We start from the raw sequence: 22,608 nt of genomic DNA, 5'->3' as shown, positions 1-22,608 counted from the left end.
GATGGAGAAGCGACTGAGGTAGGGCCAAATGCCTGGGGAACAGCCTGTGCAGAGTTGTTAATAATTACCCCTAGCTCTTATCTAGCACTTCTCATCAGTAGACTTAAAAGTGCTTCACCCAAGGAGGGTGGGATCCTTGTCCCCATTTTACAGACAGGGAAACTGAGGCACAGGGGGGTGACTTGACTTGCCCAAGGTCACCCAGCAGGCCAGTGGCAGAGCTGGAAATAGACCCCAGGTGGCCAGTCCAGTGCTTCATCCACTAGACCACACTGCTTAGTTAAGCAGGCATCAAAAGTCATGGAGGTCTCTGGGGTCACTGCCTGCCTAGCAATAAGGGGTGGGATCAGCAGAAATCAGCACTTAATGCTTGAGTATGGGAGGAACTTGACTAGGATAGCTATTGCAGAACAGCTCCCCGCTCTCATTCTGGAGTAGCTATAGCACTTTAAACTCACCCCCTTCCAGCACCACCTCCCCGTGCAGACCACCCTTTCGAGGAAGGGGCCCTGCAGCATCATTGCCTCAGCACCAATGGGAGGAGCTGGTGCAAAAGGGGACAAGTTCGGGGCAGTTGTGAACGGACTTCAGGGGCTCAGGGAGGAGTCCCTGACTGACACACTTATGGTACAGTCCCCGTGTCAGTGAGTGGTGACCTCACGCTGTGCCCTGCGGGTGCGCATACACTGAGTGACCAAGCCAGCGGCACCATCCGCCCTCCCCCAGAGGCACCCTCTGTCCAACACGGTGAGCCTGCCCGATGCAGGATCCACTGGTAGGGGGTACCACAGCCCTGCACCGCTTTGGCCCGTGGTTGGTGGAGGGATTCTGAATCCCTGCAGATGAAAAGGCGGAGTTGGTAACAGGGACATTGTTCAGCTTCCTGACGTGGCTTAAAACAGTCGCTTTGTATAAGGGTTATTTTTGCCCCTCAATTATTCTTCCTCGGTTCTCCTGGCTTTACAGACCCCACATTAACTGCTGTGCAGAGGCATCACTACTGCAGAAGTCTGAGCGATGGAACAGTCTACCCACATAGACAAGTGCAGAGTGTAAATAAGGTTCAGATTTTTAACCGTGAGGGCTGTAGTAGTCTCCCTCACCGGCAGTTTTTAAATCAGATTGGATGCTTTGCTAATAGATATGCTGTAGTTCAAACAGGACTTAATGTAGGGAAGTTCTATGGCCTGTATTATACAGGAGTTAAAACTAGATGAGCACAATGGTCCTTTCTGTCCTTGGAATCTATGAATCTATGAAACCAGACTCCTCAACATGACCTGGCTGTCAGGTTCCTCCGTTTCCTCCACTGCAGAGAGAAGGGTGAGGTTGTAAATGCTGGTTAAACCATCTTTTCCATTTTAGGAGCTACATGCAGAAGACAACACCAGGTTCTGCCAGAAGGATGACAACGAGCAAACATCCTTCAGCGAGCACAACCCGCGGCAGGAACCCAAAGGGGGCTTCCGGAGCTCCTTCCGCAAGCTCTTCAAAAAGAAATGAGCAGCCCAGCAGGAGGTGGGCAGTGATCTAACTCCTCTAACTGCTACAGCTCTTCCCCTGAGCCCTGAGCTTGCAGACAGAAAACAATCCAGGGCTGCAACTTCCAGGTCCAGGGCCAACACAATAGAAAAAAGGGGGGAGTTTTCCATTGCTGACTCACAAAAGCAGCTTGCTCTCCCTAAAACAGTGGAGGGGTGCAAGGTGGATCGAAATGGAGATTGTTAGAGGTGGGGCAGATTTATTTGGTGACAATAGGAACCCACCGAGCCTTCACCCAAAACCTAAACTCAACTTTCCATCAGGTCCCACTCTCAATCATTTTTCTCTGCCCTGCCACGTTCCTTTGAGGCCCAAAAGTGGAAGTGCATGCGAGGGAGGCTGCACTTGTGGGTTTTCAGCCTGACTGGAAGCGGCAAGACCTTGGCTGAACAGGATTTCCAGCTTGGTGTTGGAGGGCTGAGAGGTTCTGATCAGCGTGGAGCTTCGGCTGGGACCCTGGCTTTCTGAACTTCACCATCCCTGGCAGTTCTGCTGCAACTTTCAGTCTGCATGACTCCCTCTGATCTTTTCAATGCTGCAGGAACAGTAGCTCTTCCTGCCATATTCTTAGGATATATTATTTGTATTTTGGCAGCCCTTAGTGATCACGGCCCCATTATGCAAGGCACTCGGTCACATATGTAGTTTATAGGTCCCCTTTTATTTTCTTTTTGCTACTGAAAACTCAGCCTGGGGCCTGCGTCTCACTGTATGTCTGTGCAGCACTTGGCACAATGGGGCCGTGATCTTGGTTGAGGCTTCCAATGCTACCATGGTTAATAATCGTGACTGTGTGAAAGCTCCGTACCTTCCCTGGCCTACGCAGTATCTTGTGAATTAACCTGGAATGCACCACCAGTTACAAGTGTTTCTTGAGGTGTGAGGACTCTTTCTTTTTTTTTTTTGCCATAACAAAGCTATGATTTCCCCCCCTGCTCATGCCATGGCAAACCTTTAGCCTCAGAAATGATAGCTACACAGAAAGTTACCGTATATCCTTTAGTTAAAATGAAAAAAAGGAACAGAAGGAAATCTGTGCCCTTCCTGGATGCAATACGTACTGAGCTTTGGCAGCAAGGGCAGTTGTTTACATAGGGCTGTAACTCTGGAAGCAGTTTATTTATGATGTGTGTTACTCTAGTGCCTCGGATGCCACCTGGGATTGGACCTTGTTGTGCGTGGTACTATACAGAGTAAGACAGAGCTCCCTGCCCCAACAAGCTTACAATCTAAATAGACAAGAGCAAGGAAAGGTGTAGAACACAAATAGAGCTCCCAAACCCCAGAACCATAAGGCTGCGTGGATCTCTTGCCATTTCCCTGGGTACTTACACTGGAGATGAGATTGACTAGTATATTGGAATCCTCCAATCAAAATTACAAACGGGGCCATGGACCTAAAAGGTGACCTGGCCCATTCCACTGTCACCTGGGGATTGGGCCCCACTGTATGGCTGGTGTGTTTGAAATGTGATACGGTTGAAATCTGGCTACAGAAAAAAAAAAAAAAAAGATGACCCCTCGGAGACAAACCTGTTGAGTTCTTCTCAGCTTTCCCTCTATTAGTAGAATAATAGTTTGATTTATTTGTAGTTCCATAGCACCTAGGAACCCTCGTCATGGACCAGGATCCCATTGTGCTTGGGGCTGTACAGACACAGAACAAAAAGACACAGTGTGCCCCCAAGAGTTTACAATCTAAGTATGAGAGAAGAGTCAATAGATAGATACAGACAGCGGAGGACAAGGACAGTGCAACAGTCCTGATCAGCATGATCAGCAGTGGTCTCTGCACACCAGCTGCCTAACGGAATCAAGTTGTTTGTAGACCTTGAGGAGGACAATGAGGTAGCTTTGTGGCTGTCTATGGGGAGCTCCTCCCCAGTGCGAGGGGCAGCACAAGAGAAAGCACTGAAGGGCTTGTTTGAAAATGCAACAAGTGGGCAATGGAGACTGGCGTCATGGGCTGATTGGAGGTGGGAGTTGACATTTCAATAGCAAATGAGAGATGAGAGGTAGGTGGGGATAGGCCTTGAAAGTGAATACAAGTAGCTTGTGTGTGATGCATGAGAAAAGGGGGAGTCAATGAAGGGATGCAAAGAGAGGGGGGACATGGTCAAAGTGGCGGGCAAAGACACTGATCTTCGCAGCAGCATTCAGAGTGGGTATGAATGGGACAAGATGACATTAGTCAAGGCCAGAGGGAAGGATGTTGCATTAATGAAGATATGAGATGATGAGAACTTGGATGAGTTCTAGCTGTGTGGATGGACAGGAAAGGCTGTATCTTAAGAGAAGTTGTGAAGCAGGAATCTGCAAGATTTAGAGAGCCTGGATGTGAAGATTTAGAGAGAGATCCGAGTTCAAGATGACACCCTATTGCAGGCCTTAGTAACAGGCAAGATGGTGGCGCTGTCCACAGTGATTGAGAAAGGAAGTAGGAAAGAGGGTATTCGGGGGGAAAATTAGGTAAGTTTTAGCCAAGTTTAGCTTCAGCTGGTGGCTGCACATCTGTGAGGAGATGTCAGAGAGACTGGACCAGATTTTAGTTTGGACAGAAGGAGGCAGTCTCAAGGAGAGAGGTAGATCTGAGAGTCATTGGCATAGAGATGTTTGTGTTTGGATGGGATCCAGCAAAAGCTGTAGAGGGAGAAGAGAGCCCTTTGGAACACAGGCTGGATTAACGAGATTGGAGGGCAGGGCTAATGTTTTTTGGAGGCCTCCCAGTACTAATGAGAGCAAAAAAGTACTATCAATAAGTCACGTATGATACTGAATACACACAAAAAGAAAATCAAAGACAATTAACTGGTTATATATTTCCTGGATAAACATAAAACATTGAGTCAAATGAAAATGTTGTGAGTTTAAAATGACATCTTGTGAGCTTTAAGAGATGCAAATTCAGTTATTGTGTTCTCAGATGACTGTGTGCAAAGTAAATCCCATTCAATTGGCATGATAGCAAGAGCATTAAGCTTCATTTCTCCTGTAGTTGACCAAAGATGATGTTTTTGGATTAAGGCAAGCTTAGAGAACAATTGCTCTGCTTTACAGTTGGCAATGGCTACAGTCAAATACAGTCTCAACACAATGAAGATCTTCAGGAAGATGCTACTCAGATCATGCAAAAATTTTGATCCCAGTAGCACTCTTATCCTGCATGTCACAGTATCTTATAAATGCTGAAAAATAAAACATTTCCACAAAAGGACCAGACTCTAGATCATTCGGGTAAGTACTGAGCAATGCCTGAATGCATGTTTGCATTTCTTCTTCACTTCATACTTGTTCAAGAAAAATAAGGAAGCCAAATTTTGCAGATAGTTCAGCATAACATTCACTTCTTTTTAGTTCCGAACTTAGTTTATTGAGGATAACATAAAAAACATTCAACCTCTCATTTCCTTCGGTCTTGTAATGTCACTTTTACATCAGGACATTTTTGTTTTACCGTACATTTGTATTCTGTAGGACTTATCACGTCCCAGTTTTTTGCTTGTGTCTCAAAAATTGTCAAAATTGAGACTGTAACCTTGTGACAGACTTTTGCAAGGAAGTCAGCAAATGAACACCAACAAGATCCAGACCTGGCTTTTGAAACAGACTAGTGTTGTCAAACCTTGCTAGTATCACAGTCTATAAGATACTCATAACTGCAGTTAGCACATTTCCTTGTACAACTATTGTGCCTCTCCCAGTTTTACCGTTTTCCTTGACATTGTGTATTGTTTCTTTCAAACAATGTTGGATGCCTTCGTAGTCTAGTACAATTGTTTTACAAGATTCAGCATGACAGGACCATCTTGTCTTCGAAATGGTTTTTAGGGCAAAGAGTTCTTTGCTCACACATGACAACATTGTTGCACAGAAGCTGCCATTGCCTGGGTGATGCCGCATTAAAAAAAAGTTTCTGAACAAAACTTAAAAAGTTTATGACTTCCAAGCAAGAATCAATGCTGCAAGTTCCAACCATGTTCAGAAAATAAGCTGTGCATGGCACATACACAGCTGGTGGGCTTAGTTTTTGATCTGAGCTTGAAGACCATCATACTTTCCAGACATTGTAAGAACGGCCATACTGGGTCTGACCAAGGATCCATCTAGCTCAGTATCCTCCTGTCTTCTGACAGCGGCCCATGCCAGATGTTACTTGTGTTATCGGCTGACTGACAATAGCAATACTGTTTGTGTCCAGTAAAAACCATCACTGTCTGGAAGAGCGACTTGACCGTGTGGCTTTCAATTGGTAGAAACCCAATGAAATGCTCAAATGAGCACCACGTGAGCAGTACTGTAAAATAACAGATAACTGATTAACATGAGTGATGTCATGACTTCAGTGTACTGCCACAGAGAAGTATTTCACCTGTTTGACTTCAGGGACAGTGAATTCCAAAACCTTATGTTTCATTAGCCCAATGAACTCATCACAGACTGGTTTTGACGGCTCGGATGGGTGACCTTTCCCTTTGTTTCCATAGCGTTTCATGGGCTCACTTAGAATTGGGTCAATTTTGGTGATGCTTGAAGAATACCTAGATCATTTCTGTTCTGAGGAGAGTTGGTAACTTCCTCCCTTCCTCTAAATATGAATCATGTTCAGTGAGAAGCTTAACAACTATCACAACACACCCTAAAACTTCTTTCCAGTAAGCAGTTTGCATTAGAAGCAACTATACCATCTCTCTGTCAATCTGATGCTTGCCTTGTGAACATGCTAGCCATTGTGATGTTCCACACAGTTTTTGTGGATTTACAATACCTCAACCAATGCCTCTGATAACACTCATTTTACACTGCACTGGTGCACTATACTTCATATGTTGTGAGGTGGTCCTGCTGCTCACAATCCCCACCCATCTGACAGAGTTCCTTCTGATCCCATCGCTCCATGAATCTTGCTCTTGCAAGTAACAGGAAGGATTGCTGAATGTAAAATTTGTGATTATCATGGGAATCAGCATGTTGAAAAGAAAAAGTAGTTTCTCAGCCACCTGGGAAAAAGAATTTAAATTCATTGAAAGAAGTAGGAAAGGAGAGAACGCTGCATCTTGCCGCTAGTGTAAGTGTGACATTATTGTTTCAGTTTGTGGGAAAGGTCCTGTAATACAAAATGTTGAAACTACTAAACAGAAATCAAACACAAAAGCTCCAAACATTCCAAACTTTTAAAAAAAGTTTATGGCCCACCCTTGACAACAGAGTTCCTTCAGCAGAACGCACCAAACATTTCATGTAGTCAAGCTCCACCACTCTTATCTAAGTGTGGATTGCACAGCAAAGTGAATAGAACTATTTTCAGTGAGTCCAAAATTGCTAAAAGAACTACATTTGTTATCTGATGGCCACTGACGCCTCCAACAAAGGTTCCATGAAATGCTCCCCGCTTGTTTTAAGGTATTTCCATTGTATTACTGGTATTAATTATTGTTTCTTAGATTTTTACAAAGACTGTCATGAAACTTCCTGAGCATTCGCTACTAATGCAGGCAATAGGATTGACAACTTTGAACTAAAATGATCGAACATGTCAGCACACAAGGAGACAATGTGTGTTAATTATTCTAAATTTAAGTGTTTTCCAAAACTGAAAGAGTAACAGTGACCTTGCTACCACGATGTCAACACACGATTTGCAACGACCAAACGAAACATTGCTGTAGAAAACCTAGTTTAAATGTTTACAGCCATTTTAGCATTCGCTCACCAAGTGTTCAATAACTGGCAGAGTTTTGCAAATTTGCTGGGGTAGAACACTCTATAAATCTATGTTACGTTATGTAGTCACACCTGGGCTGTCCTTGTACCTGCTATTGACTGACTGGCAATGTGTTAGAATGGGCTTGCAAGTTACTTTCAATCTTTGGGGGAAGACTAAAGCCCTAAAGTAATCTGGGATAGTTTTGGAGACTAAGGAAACAAGAATGAAATTGCTGAATTGTACTGTTTCTTCTTGAGTCAGGCTCTAAAATAATTCGGACAGTATTGAAGCTCTGGAGTCAAACTCGTTCACACTAACTTCATGGTTTGAACTGGTGTCCACAAGAAACTAGAATGCAGTATAAATGACAAATTGTATGGTTACTTTCTGAACTCCAAACTGGAGAATCTCAATGAAAGTGAATGAAGGAATTGTGTGAAACAGATTTTCTGCTTTTTTAATCACTGAGCTCAGAAGTATTTACAAACCAGATCTGACCTCACTGAAAATAATGTGCACAAGAAACTGTCTGTCTCATCATTGGCAAAAGTTTTCTTTTGAAGAAATTACAGACGCTGTTGAAGTCTGCAAAACTGATCGTTATGGACATGGATGAGTTATATGAAAAATTGTGTACAATCAAAGTAGTCATGTCATTTCCTAAATTTCAAGACTGTACAATTGCTAATGAGAAATACCTCAAGATTTTCAAGATGACAAAGCCAAATAGATGTGTAAACTTCAAGAATTTGAATAAAATCAGTTCTTACCTACTTTCCCTTTCATGTAGCAATGCATACACTGAAAGGGTAGTTTTGTTAATGAATTGCACCAGCAAGATGAGAGTAATTGACTGGACGTGGACACAGTGAAAACCAAACGACAGAGTTACTGCAGTTTTGAAAATGCTGAGTTCAAAACCAAGTTTCCAGTATTCCTCAACAATAAGACGCTATCAGAGGCCGCCATGCCGGGGGGAAAAATACAAGAAGTAGACAATAATTGAAGGTTCATGCAATGCTTTCTATGAAATATTTTTTAATTGAGGTTTTGTCCTCATTTTTAGCTGTAGTAAGAAGGACTTGGCCTCTTTTTTCAGTTCCCTGTGACGGCCACCCTGTGTGTAACACCCCAATGGCAATGTCACTGGGACCTGACACCCTTTTGTTTAGAGACTATCTGCCCAGCTGTGTAGGGAGTGGATGGATGGGGAGACACCTTTAGCTGGGTGAGTGGGGTAGGGGAGGGGGACGCACAGCGGAGGAATATTGACCTAGGATTTTAAACTGCATCAGGGATGTAACACAGTGCCATTACCAAGAGATCTGCTGCTTGTGCCTTTAGGTCTCCTGCATGAATAGGCCTTTCCCCTCCATAGTACTAAAGCTGCTCTTACATCCCCTGAGAGCACCAAGGAGCAGGCACTGGCAGAAACCTGGGAAAGGAGGGAGCCCCCAGTAATATCTCCTGGGTCAAGAGAGGGGGAGGTACTCTCAGAATGGCAAAGCTGGCAGATGGGAGCAGCTGAGAGCACCCTGGGAAACGTGGACACTTGTTTCCCTGTAAAATACTTACAGTTTTTAGCGAGCTTGGAAATTAATAGAACTGGTGGATGGTACGTTTCTGCTCCTAGATCACTTCTTGTCCCGTTTTGCAGTGTCCTTGGAAACGTCACAGATTCCACGTGGTATCAGCTCCATGTCTGCAAAATGTAACCAAACTGCGTGGGGGTGCTCAGACCCTTGGCTTGCTCACCCTGCGTCTCACAGGCTAAGGCCCAGCGTTTGCTTTGAGACAGCTGCACTCTAGCCTAGTTTCCTTTCTGTGACAAATAAACTTTGCTTTTAAATAACCCTAATGACTGGAAAGCACTGCTGGTTCTTTGCACTGACCGCTGGCTATGGGGCACATGGGGCAGGCTGCCCCAGCCAGAAGCAAACTGACATTAAGGAAGTCAGGAGCAAAAGGGAAGAATAAGCTTACACCCCTAGTCAGAGGGGATGGAGTTGCTGTCTCTCCCTTCTTGGAAAGGAGCTGCCCTAATGCAGTCTGGGCACAGGAGAGCCCAGCACCCACAGGGGCGGAGCTATGGTTGCATACAATTCATCCCCTCCAGCAAAGCGTCTCTCAAACATTCACCCTAAGGGGTTTCCCTTTCACAGTTCCCACAGCACTGGTGATCAACACCACCTGTTCACCTTCAGGGGCCACCAGAAACCTGTAGCTACATGGTGGGGGGGCGGGGGTCATTTAATTTGGGCATCAGCTCACCTCCCTGCACTTAAAGGGTGATAGCTGGCTAGCTTTGAGAGCTCCAACACTATCTGGCCTTGATGAAGCCAGCAGATAGCGCCTCTTTGGGCAGGTGGCTTTGGTGAGGGTGGCTTGGCCTCCTTCACAGGATAGGAAGAGAGGCTTTGCCAGATTGGATCAGCTCAGAAGGTCGCTCCAGCCCAGTAGCCACCACCAGCTGCCTCAGTAGAAGCAGCCCTGCAGGAGCACAGGGACAGTGGAGGAGCTATCTGGCCTGCTCTTCAGCTGGGACTGGGGCACCTGAAGCCATCCTACCACATTTGTCTTCAGCAAGCTGGTAGCTCCCCATGGCATTCTAGATCTGAGCAGCCCAGAGAGCCAGGAAGACATCAACCAACCCGGGGGCATCCCGGAAAGGGTCATTTAACTGGGGTCTGGTTAAATTTTTTTTTTTTTTTTTTTTTTTTTTACTGTATTGTAAGATGGGCATATTTCATACTTCCCTGCTCTTGGGCAGTGGCTCTGATTAGGTTCTCAGGAATTGGAGAGCAAAATATTTTTGCACTTTGGGCGATGCAAATACATAACGCAAAAGCATTTTCATCACCACGTTCATCCGCTTCACGATATACTGGGGCTCCCCATTTTTATATGCAAAAGTCCCAAGGGAGTTGTGCACGTAAGAAAAGCTTGCACATGGTGACAAATGTGGTGTGTGTGGGGGGGGGGGGGGAAGAACCGGGGGGAAGGAATGTCGGGTCATGGATTTCATGGGTAGACCAGTAATCTGGGATTAATGCACAGGAGGAAGCGTAGAGTGGGGACAAGAGGAGTCACTGTTAAGAGACAGACCCCCGTGGCGCCCGGTCCTGCACTCAGAACACTAGAGGCACAGGGGACTTCGGCTCAGATCCAGTGGCACTGTAAATTGCAACAAACCGATTACAGTGGCTGTACACTGGTTATAAAGGCGGGGAGGCGGGAGTCATTAAGTAGCATAGTCCCAGCTGGTATGGGAAAGGAGTGTAATTTACAAGATGAAGCAGTAGCAGGAAAAGGAATTAGCATAAGGCAGCACACCCACTTCCTAATTGAACACCGCCCGTTCTGGTCCTGTCCTTTCAGTGCATAGGCTGCATGCATTTAACACAGCCATTGATTGCCAAGGGTATGCAAGTGGCATGACTTTGCCATTTACACCCATTTTGAGGTGTAACTGTCGGCACCATTTACATCACCATCTCATTTGGCCCAAAGACTTCCATGGGAGTCACCGCTGCTTACTCCAGGCTGCAATCTTCTGCTTGGGGCTTGGAACCAGCACACACTAATGCGTCTCGTTTTGTGACGGACACATCAGTGGAACCTCCGCGCTGTGCTTTGTAACGCAAACACTGTCCATTCAGATCCACAGGCCCAGCGGTGGCTGTGCAGGGAGCACCAAGCCACTAGGACCCATGCATTCATCACCCCCCAGGGCAGAATGCCGCAACTTATGCTAGCTGAGGTTGAACGTACCCACTACGTGGAAGCTACCACTAAATTATTACAAAGCCGGCCACTTAAAGAGCAATAAGGCCAGCATGAAGGTGTATCACATCAGCGCACTCCAGCTTCCAGTGGCTGCCAGATTGTTTCTGGACTGACTTCAAAACCTGTGTCCTAATCTACAGGGCCAATAACAGGCGAGGTCCTGGCTGTCCCACAGACCCTGATCCATCCATGGATTGACCAGGGCCACTTTGCTTCTCAGGGATACTGCACACTTACAAGCACCAGGTTTGGACAACCCAGGTGCAGAGTCAAAGTTCTCAGCAGCAGATCCCAAAGCTGATCCCAGAGGAGACCAGACTGATCCCAAACTCAGCTCCTTGCCCCTCAATGGCATCTCCTCCCATGGAGGCCTGGGAGAAGAGACAACTTTCTGGGAACGTGGTGGGGAGGTCATGTGGCAGCTCATGGCACCCTAGTGTTTTAGAGCAACTAAAAAGCCAGGAATTAGCACAGGGATGCTACATCAACGCATTAATAGATGGGTGGGTTCCACATCCCCAAAACCTGAACTGCAAACTCCTTCTCAAATCCCCAACACACCCAGGGGCCTGTGACGCTCATTACTAAGGGATAGCCAAGCACTCAGCTGACTGACATGCCCCAAGTGATTGAAACATATAGCCATCCCAATCTTGAATATCTGAGTGGATTTGCTATAGGATACAAAGCCACTTACCACCTAAAATCCAAATCAAGTCAGTCCGATTAAAACCATATGACAGCTGTTCTGCGTCCTGTACGTTTGAAGGGGTCAGGCCAGCTCTTCAGCGGACAGGAGTTCACATCCCAACTGGCACCCATGCCGGCGGTTTCACTGGAGACACAAAAGACTGAATGAACATGGAGTAGTTCGAGCTTCAGGTCAGATTTCACCCAGTGCACTGCCACTGACTATACTGTATGTTTGGTGGACAGTGGATTTTTAATTATTAGTTGAAAGAAGCTTAAAGAGATTCTGCTTTACTTTCTCTCTCTTCTTTCAGACTTCAGTGACTGTTCTGTACACGTTTTAGAAATCTTTTTTTAAATGTGTCTCACATACACGGATCAGAGGACGTTAGTGTCCCACCACTAACTGGAAGTGACTAGAATCTTCTCCCATGGGCAAGTGATTACAGAATTGCCCATTATGGGTGAGACTTTTTGTTTGTTTGCTTGGTTTTGAATATTGTTGAGTTTTGGCCTTTCCCCCCATCCCCCTGAATGTTTTTCATGAATTGTTGTTATTCAGCACGTTCTAATTTGGGGGGCAGGGCAGTGTACACTTCCTTCCAAGCACATCGTTCTGGCTGTTAAGACAAACAATATTAAGACAGAATTGACCAGTGATCTACTCTGATCTAGTTCAGCATCGAGACAGATTTAGGCCCTCTCTCTATAAAATTATATAGGAATCCATGCATTAAATTTCAGCATAGAGTGAATTTTTATACCTGAGTTATCAGTCCTTTAAAATAGGAAGTTAAAATGGAAAGCTACAGAACGAGAGAAACCAAATATAATACCAGTCCTGCAATTGCTGCAGTCGTAAAACATTATAAATGAGTTCACTATTTCTGCCACTAAGTGTATTTTGCATGATTCTCCACTCCTCTGCAAAGCATCCATCAGAGGGCTATCATGTGCCCAGTTCACAAATTACTGAAATGATTACATATAACTCTACAGAAGACTGACATATGTCCTTAATGTGATGCACAGCATTAATCTTTCACAAACACTGTGTCAGACTAGTGAGATGTTCATCCTATCTTACATATGCAAAAGTGTACACTTATGGGGTATGTAAGGCATTTTTATTTTTACAACGTATCTTTTTAATGCCGAAAAATAACAGCCACTATTAATTTTCACTTTAAATGCAATCTGAATATCATTGCAGACAAAGCATACAAAGATCACCTACAGACATGGTTAGGTACACAGGTCATAAGATGTGCCAGTTAAAGATTACCGCTTTATTCTTACATTTGGGTCGGACTGACATCGCTTTTTGACATTTAATCATTTTAGCAAATAACCATGCCATTAAACAAAGGCAAACGCACATATATACCACAACACACAAACTTATCAAAACTTAAAATTTGTACAATTTACTTTGACAAACAGAAACAGGCTTGTTCTCTAGTAAGTGAACCAAACAAATTTGTCCAAAAGAACCTCTCTGGCCACACAATTTACCTTGTTCCGAAAAAAATTACAGATGTTCTTAATAAAAAGGCACATTTGGCAGCTACTAAAACTGGCATGCATCTGGCACAGGACTTCCTCCCCCCCCCTTCAACCTTTCAGTCATCTGGTGCATGACATCATGTTTGTTTGTTACGGAGTCAAATGCAACCTTATCCTTTGTTCACTTGATTTTGCAGCAATTGGCTACTTAATGCACGATTTTTCATTAAAGGCAAAAGAGAAATTTGCTCACAGTTGACAGAAAAATGCACTTTAAGGTGTTGGTTTTTGTTTTGTTTTTTAAATGGAAAATAAGGCATGAAATTTACAAACCAAGTTACAGGGTGCTTTTGGCTTTGTAAGTGTATTGGGCCATATGTTTCTTTCCTTAACTAATAGCGCTAAGATGACTGCAGCCCACATATCAAACACCATTGAAATGACCGTTCAACGGGTGACATAGGGAGTGCAAAGAGAAAGATCTAAGAAGCTGCCATTTTTCTTTCTGCTTTAAAAATGCATTTTTCAGCAAGACCCTCCCTGTTCGCTGACACCAGTATGAATTTTGAGAGGGAAACCAAAGCGTGACTTTTACATACCACAGGCCAAGTACACTGATCCCAGCAACTCAGTATTAAGGAATATTGTTATGAAAACAGACATTGATGAATGAGGGGGAGTTTTCCTGGTGGAGTCTCAATGAACGACTGCTACGAACATGGAAGGCTGCGTACGAGATGTGCTATGCTAGGATAAGACAACACCACAAGCAGAAAGAACTGGCATTTCTATTGCCAGGCATTAGCTCTGCTACAGGAACTGTGGCAGAGCCGGTTCATTTGAATAGCCGTAGTGGTACAAAAGAAACACTTCCCTGCATACAGGAAAATAGAACATCTTTCAAAAGAACACAAAGGGCCTGATCCACAGCCTGCTAAAGACAATGGAAAGACTCCCACTAATTTCAGTAAGTTTTGGATAGGGTCCCAATTGAGTGATACTAGAGTTTACAGGTAAGAAAAGCCTGATTTAAGATTCTGTCTGCATAAAAGCAACAAACGATACAACAGAAATTATGATAAACAAAAGCGCGAGAGTGTAAAGGCATAATCTGATTTGTGTTGGGGGCACAGACCTCTCTCGTTTCTTTTTTAAAAAACGATGGTTAAGCAAGAATTTAGAAACAATTGCAAGAGAGAACACACAAAGTGGTTTCTAGTTTATGGGAGCATTCTCAATGATTTCATGGTATTGATTCTGAAGCAAGGACAAAACTCTCTCCAAACAGACACTGCAAAATCATGCCTGGGTTGTTGAGTGCCATGACGACAGTAATTCCTTGCCTAACAACCACGTGTTAAATAATTTTTCCTTGCACTTTATTTCAAGTTAAACTTATAATGAAGTTTTCGGCATCTGAAAAGCTAACATTTACAAACTACGCATGTAGAACTTTTCTTTTTAACATCCAGTTTTCACTTCTGGGGAAAAGAAGAAAGATTGAATTTCTCTTTATCCTACACTGCCGCACTACACTCTAAATCAGACAGACTTTAGGGAGAGATTTTAAACATTGCTCAAATATTGCACTTTCATGTCTCATTAATGGACTTAATTTCTCCTATGCCCCCGCCCCATGCAAGCACCCAATAGCTGAAAACCAATACTCCGCAACAGTACAGTTCTGACTTGTGAGCAGTGTCAGACTTTAAATCTGGGGTCGGCAGTAAGACAGAAATCCATTTAGCTAGTTGTTGGCTTAAGATTTTTCATTATTCCATGCTATTATTCAAGATCATTTTATCAACAATCTGGCAATATGAACAATAAAAATGATGCCATTTTCCCTGCCAGTATTCAGGGATATTTGCTCTAACCCCCATAATCAGTAACCAATGCAAACTTGTCCAAATGTGAAATTCTTCCATTTTATAAAAAAAAGTTATTTCTTGAAAATACAAATAAAATTGACAAGTTCTGAGAGAGGCCAGTGGCTCAGCAGTTGTGTTCAACGGTCTCCTCCTAGACACAGGGATCTGATTTCTGGTACTGGGTTTTCACACTTTGTGGTTCAGGCAGCACATTGGAGGTGTGCCGTACGCTGGTAAATAGCAGATGATTGAGCAGGTGTTGCTGAGCTCCGAAGGAATTTAATCTAGGTTTTTATATGATACTCATCACCAGAGAGTCTAATCAACTTCTACAGATTTTTATCCTCAACCCCACTGTAAAGTAGGGAGGTATTAGCAGTATTTTGCAAATGGGGAACTGAGGCACAGAGAATATTAAATGACTTGCCTTAGTGCACACAGAAAGGCTGGGGCTGGGCCAGGAACCGAACACAGGTCCGCGCCACACCACTGTAGTGCCCTATCCACTAGGCCATTCTACCTATCTAGCCTGCCTTGGTGATGACAGGGACCATGGTTTTGGGTGCAGAGGACAAGCGATGTGGGTTCTGAACATCTGACTAACATTGGAGAGCTCCCTGGCTTTCTCCTGGAAAGTCAGCAACTTCTAAGACATTGCATCAAGGGTATTCATTACTCTTAGTTAGATTTGAAGAACTGGGAACTTCACTTACATTTCTTGTAGGATAGGATTATATAAAGTACATATGTAAGAATGTCCTCCTCTGAAGCCAAGTTTATAAATCTTAGTTATAAAGGAAAAAGGTACATTTTTTGGTGGGGGAGGGGGCAGGAAAACATGTTTCAAAATAGAAATGTTAAAGATATACACAAAGATACAACTGACAAATTCTCAACGTTTGGCTATGACAAAATATGCTGCTTAATGCTGATGAAATCAAAACACTTTCTGAAATGTAAAGACCAAACTGTAGTATCATGGTGCATATTCCACTACTCTAATGGCATTGTAGAAAGTTACTAAAATAATAGATTTCCATCATGATTCACTCTACGAAAACTGTCTCTAAGGATATGGTGTTCTGGGTTGCTGAAATGTATTTTGATTTTATCCAACAGGAAACATGATATAATTTTACTACGACCCATGAGTCTTAATAAAGATGAGATACTGCACACTTCACAAACATTATGGTAGAGGAGATTAATAAAGCTTCTTTTCTTCAATAACTGGCATGCATTACTGTCACAGTATTGGTTAGAATCAGAAGAGTAGTACACAGGTTTATGGATAATCCATGTCATGATATTTATGCAGATAAATGTTCTGTCATGTACATTTCTGACATAGTAAAGAGCTACTGTAAAGATTAATAGTTTTTAAGACAGTTTGAAATTCTATAACAAACTACATACATGTCTTGGAAATTTAAAAACATGTACAGTAATTCACTTTGAGAATAACCCAGCTTTGTCATTCTAACTACACTTTGTTTCACATGCCAAAACCTGATTTCTCTTTAGACTGTTCTTTATTACTAAAATACATATACTGAATTATGAAAAAATGTGTACCACAATATGTGCTTTTATCCCCTTATCAGTGTTTTTAACTGAAAAACTGAATTGTACATTTGTCCATGTAATAATTTAACGTATGTCAGCCAAACAAATGTGTATCTTTATTTCAATTAAATTAAAAACAATATGCAAGCATATTTATGCAACATTCACTATATACACATGATTTATGCAAACGCAAGGCAATTCTACGTATGCTGATTAATCTATGGTTAGTAAAACATGACAATAACTATGGAAGATGGCCAGTGAGTGCCCCTTTTCACAAGTGACTGTTTTCATGGCATGATTAAAGAAGAATAGTTACAAGCCATGAAATGGATTATCAGTAAACCTTAACAAGAATGTGATACAACCTAGCATAGATTAACAGTCTTTCTAAACGTAGTAGAATATTTCAGACAATAGTGCTGTTTTTTTAAATTTTGTTGTCATTTTAATGACATAAGACTTTAATCTGCTCTGTTTAAAGAAAGCATTAATTACCCATTATGCTTCCTGGCAATAGTTTCTTTTTCAACTGGCACCATAATATTTAATAAAATAATAATAAAGTACCTCTTTGGTGAAGCCTAGGTACCCATACTATTCACTGTAACAATTTGTAAACAGGACCGCAATACAGTGCTATGCCTTAGTTCTAACATGGTTAGGTACCACAGATCTTCCTCACAGTCCTTTTCATGATTTTAGGAGAGTATTTTAAAGCAGGGAGTAAAGTAAAAAGGAAATTAAGAAGGATATAAAGTTCCCTGTTTTGAGATTTTTAAAAAAGTGCATAATGTTTTCATTCTAATAACTGTGTTACTGTATAGAACTGATGGATACAAGACTATATTTTCCATTCCCGTACTGGACATTAGAGATCATTACACAAAACACGGTCTCTGCTTATTGGCCAGAAAAGTCCCTTGAGTCAGTTTTCTGGTACAATCAATCAGTTGTCCAATTTCTTTAGAACAGCATCCTGCATACTACAATAGGAACAGCGAGTTTATCAGTTGATCACGTCTGCTTCTGCAATTCAGTTTCTGTACACTGCATTCCCAACCTAGCATAGTTTTTAATGCGTGGAGTATGCATCCAAACTCCTTGGCGCCAGCAGGTTCAGTGCATCCATTGCCAGCAACAGACGTAGTGCCAAGAAAATGCAACTCCCAGCACAAAGTACAATTCAGGAGGAGTGGGCGTTCTCCAACAAGGGTGGTCCGTCTCGGTGCATCGATGGATGGGTGTGCTCCCGTTTGTAAGTTTTTGGAGGAAGCTTTGGGATATGTTGAGAAGTGCTTTGTCGTGGAGGGACAGGTGGCCCCTCAACAGAATGGAGGTCCACGTCCTGCGGTATCAAAGGAGGGGAGGGCAGGTGCCTCCGTGCTACATGTGGAGAAGGTGTTTGAGGGGGTGGGGGAGTAAATGGGGAGGGACTGTTTGGGAAAAAGGTATTGCCAAGTTCATTTTTTCTACCTAAGGGCGGTGGCTGGAGGTGTAGTGGTGAACTAGAGAAAACATCAGGAGTTCGCACAGGTTCTCGTGGTGGTAATACAGGAGGGCTTTCAGGAGGATCAGATATGGAGGTCCGGTCTGGCACGGAGTATCTTGGCGAATAGACTTTTGATGTTGGTTGTCGAGGAGGAATTGCTGGTGGACTGTCCAGATGCGCAGAAGTAATCTGAAGTATACAAACATTTAATTCAAGGGTTATCATCTGTATTATGATAGCCCCAATGCCTCAATCAGGATCAGGGCCCTGGTTGTGCTACATGTTATATGAATATGTTCAAAGACTCAATCCCTGCCTGAACACACTTAATGTCCAATTAAAGACAAGACACAGCCAACAAGTGTTAAACAATCGGAGGGGCAGGGGAGAGAGGACCCAGGCTGAGAGAGAATGACGATACAGGGCAGTGGGGGACAGGGGAGGAAGTACTGGAGGCCGCAGGAGGCATAGTGGTCTTGTGCTGCAGAGTTTCTAAGCTGATACCAGCTCAGCTGGGGCACCTCTTGTAGCAAGAGACCCAGGAATGAGTAAAATCCAAAGGGATTTACCCTCTGGAGAATGAGAGGGAAGAGAGGGGCAGATACTGTTTAAAAGGAAAGGGAATGAATGATGTTCTGTCCTGAAGAAAGAATAAAGGGTGGCATCTTCAAAATTACCTACGTGACTCAGAAGCATGAGTTCCACTGACAGCCAACGGAACTATAGCATACCGTACACCATTGCCAGCTAAGGGCATTATAGAATACTGTATGACAAAATCAGAAAGGCTAAGGCACAAAATAAGTTACATCTTGCAAGGGACATAAAAGGCAATGAGAAGAGGTTCTTTAAATACATCAGGAGCAAAAGAAAGGAAAGCATAAGTCCTCTATTTAGCGGGAGAGGAGAACTAATAACCGATGGTATCAAGAAAGTTGAAGCGTTTTATGCTTATTTTACTTCAGGCGTCACTAAAAGGGTTAATGATGACCAGATACTCAACACAATTAATACTGACAACAAGAGGGAAGGAATGCAAATCAAAAGAGGGAAAGAACGGGTTAGGTAACCTCCTAGGGAATCTGTTCCCTGGCAGTTAGGAAGTTTTTCCTAATGTCCAACCTTAAACCTCCTTTGCTGCAATTTAAGCCCCTTGCTGCTTGTCCTATCCCCAGAGATTAAGGAGAACCATTTATCACCCTCCTCGTTGTCACAATCTTTTATGTACTTGAAGACTTATCATTTCCCTCCCCTTTCTCCTCTCCAGACAAAACAAGCCCAATTTTTTCAGTCTTTCTTCATAGGTCAGGTTTTCTAGACCTTTGATCATTTTTGTTGATCTTCTCTGGACTTTCTCCATTTTGTCCACCTCTTTCCTGAAGTGTGGTGCCCAGAACTGGACACAATACTCCAGCTGAGGCCTTGTCAGTGCCGAATAAAGAGGAAGAATTACTTCTTATGTTTTGCTTACAATACTCCTGCGAACACATCCCACAATGAGGTTAGGATTTTTTGCAACAGTGTTACACAGTTGACCCATATTTAGTTTGTGATCCACTATAACACCCAGATCCTTTTCTGCAGTACTCCTTCCTAGGCAGTTATTTCCCATTTTGTATTTGTCCAACTGATTATTCCTTCCTAAGTGGAGTACTTTGCATTCGTCCATACTGAATTTCATCCTGAATGCCCACACATTTCTCACCTTTGAAGGCGATGATTCTGCTGGCGCAGACTCTGGTCGTCTCCGTGGAGGAACAGGAGGAGGACCAGAAGTTTCATCAGAGATTTTGGTAAAGCTTATGGACGACACAGATGCAGATCCTGATGGATATTTAAAAACAAAAACCTTCAACATGATGTACTTTATCTACCCTTTATTTGTTCTGATTGCTTTTAATGACTACTTAATTAGCAACAATTTGCTTTTACTGAAATACGAATGCAAGGGAGATAATTCAGCACATCATCATCATGTCTTTGGCTTGCTCATAAAAGAACAGCTGTAAAGTATGGAGATACTTTAGTTTTACACAAGGAAACTACCTAAGAAATATATAGTCTTCTAGTTCTGGCTCCAGAACTATGCTATGTTATGGTCCTCTCTCTGGCTCTCTGTCAACTTCTCCTTCCTCTAAACTCTCACTACCAAAAAATATAGGTGATGGCTGGTGGTGCTGGCGTAACTCCAGCATTGTAAGGGTAGATGTGACCCTGCAACCTATAGGGCATCTCAGTGATGCAGAAACATCTTATTTTATGGGAGGCAGTGTGACTCAGTGGACAGGACAGCCCAGCAGACAGGGCACTGGAATGGAACTCAGGAGATCTGGGTTCTATTCTCAGCTCTGAAATTGGCCAGCTGAATGGCTTTTGCTGTGGACAAGTCACTTCACCTCCCTGTGCTCCTGTTATATTAATTTGAAAATGGGGCTGGTGATATTTCTCCCCTTTGTAAAGTATTCTGAGGTATACTGATGAAAACTGCTCTAAAACTAGGTAATAATAATAATAAATAATAATATGTGCACTACAGAATGACTAGCCCTCTTTGCCTGGAATGAGCAGGGCGAGAGGGAACTGATGGATTTGGTGGAGCATGGAATTGTGTGAAAATATTATTCAATTTCATGCAAACTTTATGTTTTTTAACTCTACATTTTTTTTGAGAACATTTAGGCAGGTCTGGCATCATAATACTTCTAAGCTCTTATCGAGTGCAGTGGTTCTCAACCTTTCTGGACTACTGTACCTGTTTCAGGAGTCTGATTTGTCTTGCGTACCAAGTTTCACCTCCACTTAAAAACTACTTGCTTACAAAATCACATAAAAATACAAATACATCACAGCAAACTATTACTGAAAAACTGTTTACTTTTTCATTCTGTCTGTATGAAATTTTAGTTTGTACTGACTTCGCTAGTGCTTTTTACGTAGCCTGCTGTAAAACTAGGCAAATATCTAGATGAGTTGATGTATCCCCTGGAAGACTCCTGTGTACCCTCAGCGGTATGCATACTTCTGGTTGAGAACCACTGATCTAGTGCTTTTCATCAGCAGATCTCAAAGTGCTTTACCATGAAGGTCAGTATCATTATACCCATTTTGCATAGAGGGAAACTGAGGCACAGGGAGGAGAAGTGACTTGTCCAAGGTCACCCCAGCAAATCAGTGGCCAAGCTGGGACCAGAAGTCAGGTCTCCCATGTCCCAGTCCAGTGCTCTATCCACTACACTACACTGCCTCCCTATGAATTAGGCAGCAGAGGTAAATTAATTTTTATCCTCATTGTCCAATAACAGATTACCAGTCAGCCTGCATCCCAATTGCAAAACCCTGATGCTGAATTCACCACAAACTTTCCATCTGGGCCGTAATTTTTTAAAGTGGAAGTTTAGATTCTGGAGCACAATTCTGCATCAAGGAGTGGTTTGGCAGCAAATTCCATTGCTGCAGAATCATGAAATACGTGGTGCCCTAGATGCGTCCCTTTCCACATTCTGCTCTTGCAGAATATGGAAGAGAACACGGAATGACTTATGAGCAAGATTCCTAATCTATCCAATCTCTCACTTAAAAATAAACTTAAAGATAACAACAGGTTTCAGAGTAGCCGCCATGTTAGTCTGTATTCGCAAAAAGAAAAGGAGCACTTGTGGCACCTTAGAGACTAACCAATTCATTTGACCATAAGCTTTCGTGAGCTACAGCTCACTTCATCGGATGCATGCAGTGGAAAATACCTGCATGCATCCGATGAAATGAGCTGTAGCTCACGAAAGCTTATGCTCAAATAAATTTGTTAGTCTCTAAGGTGCCACAAGTACTCCTTTTCTTTTTTTAAAAGATAATAGTAATCTAAGTAAAAATGCATTGAGACTGTCTGCCATTATGCAAGGAGGCAAAAACATCTGCAGATATAGCAAATTTGAAGGACCAAAATGATCTATCAGTTTAGATCATAAAATAGGACAAACATTTGTGACAGTCCTAATTATTTAAATGCATTCCTAGCTTTAGCACCTACTTGAATGAAAAGGACTTGAAGGATCTGAATCAAAGACGCTGCAGACATCTGTAGTACTGGAAGTAGCAGAGGCAGGGGGTGGTGTTAATGGTGTTCGTGGAGAATTTGGGGCAGATGTTGTACTTTCTGACTCACTCTCAGGGATGCGACTGTAACTAATTTTTCTTGGCTCCTGTTGCAGCGGTGTAGGGTGTCTCATGGTACCAGGCCTTGGGTTCGACGGACGAACACCCGGAGATTTGAGGGAATAGTTGTATTTTTTGGGCTGCGGTGATACCAAATATCAATATTGTGCAGTTAAAAACCTTGCAGTGAATTGAAAGTATACATTTTAAAAATCAAATTACCTTCATCTCCATCACAAAATCAGTTCAATGCAGCTTCATCATTATTCATATAAATTCTAAAACAATTTCTGCTG

At 42.9% G+C, this 22,608-nt stretch overlaps 2 protein-coding genes across 4 annotated transcripts in view; one reads left to right on the top strand and one right to left on the bottom strand.

The window, feature by feature from the left end:
* Positions 1-9,099, top strand: part of ARHGEF33 (Rho guanine nucleotide exchange factor 33) — a 33,499-nt gene extending 24,400 nt beyond the window's left edge. The window contains exons 15-16 of the mRNA XM_073339819.2: positions 1,366-1,518; positions 8,904-9,099. Of these exons, the coding sequence (XP_073195920.2) occupies positions 1,366-1,503 (138 nt within the window). The 3' untranslated portion in view covers positions 1,504-1,518; positions 8,904-9,099. The remainder of the gene's footprint in view (positions 1-1,365; positions 1,519-8,903) is intronic.
* A 7,284-nt stretch (positions 9,100-16,383) lies between these two features.
* The window catches only part of SOS1 (SOS Ras/Rac guanine nucleotide exchange factor 1), a 93,225-nt gene continuing 87,000 nt past the window's right edge, over positions 16,384-22,608 (bottom strand). For all 3 annotated transcript variants that reach the window (XM_073339808.2, XM_073339811.2, XM_073339809.2), the window contains 3 exons: positions 22,188-22,452; positions 19,866-19,984; positions 16,384-18,349 (listed from right to left, as the gene is read on the bottom strand). In XM_073339808.2, the coding sequence (XP_073195909.1) occupies positions 17,855-18,349; positions 19,866-19,984; positions 22,188-22,452 (879 nt within the window). In that variant the 3' untranslated portion in view covers positions 16,384-17,854. The remainder of the gene's footprint in view (positions 18,350-19,865; positions 19,985-22,187; positions 22,453-22,608) is intronic.

This window comes from Lepidochelys kempii, chromosome 3, assembly GCF_965140285.1.
Source record: "Lepidochelys kempii isolate rLepKem1 chromosome 3, rLepKem1.hap1, whole genome shotgun sequence".
NCBI classification, from domain to species: Eukaryota; Metazoa; Chordata; order Testudines; family Cheloniidae; genus Lepidochelys; species Lepidochelys kempii.
This window is presented reverse-complemented; position numbering and strand designations above follow the sequence as displayed.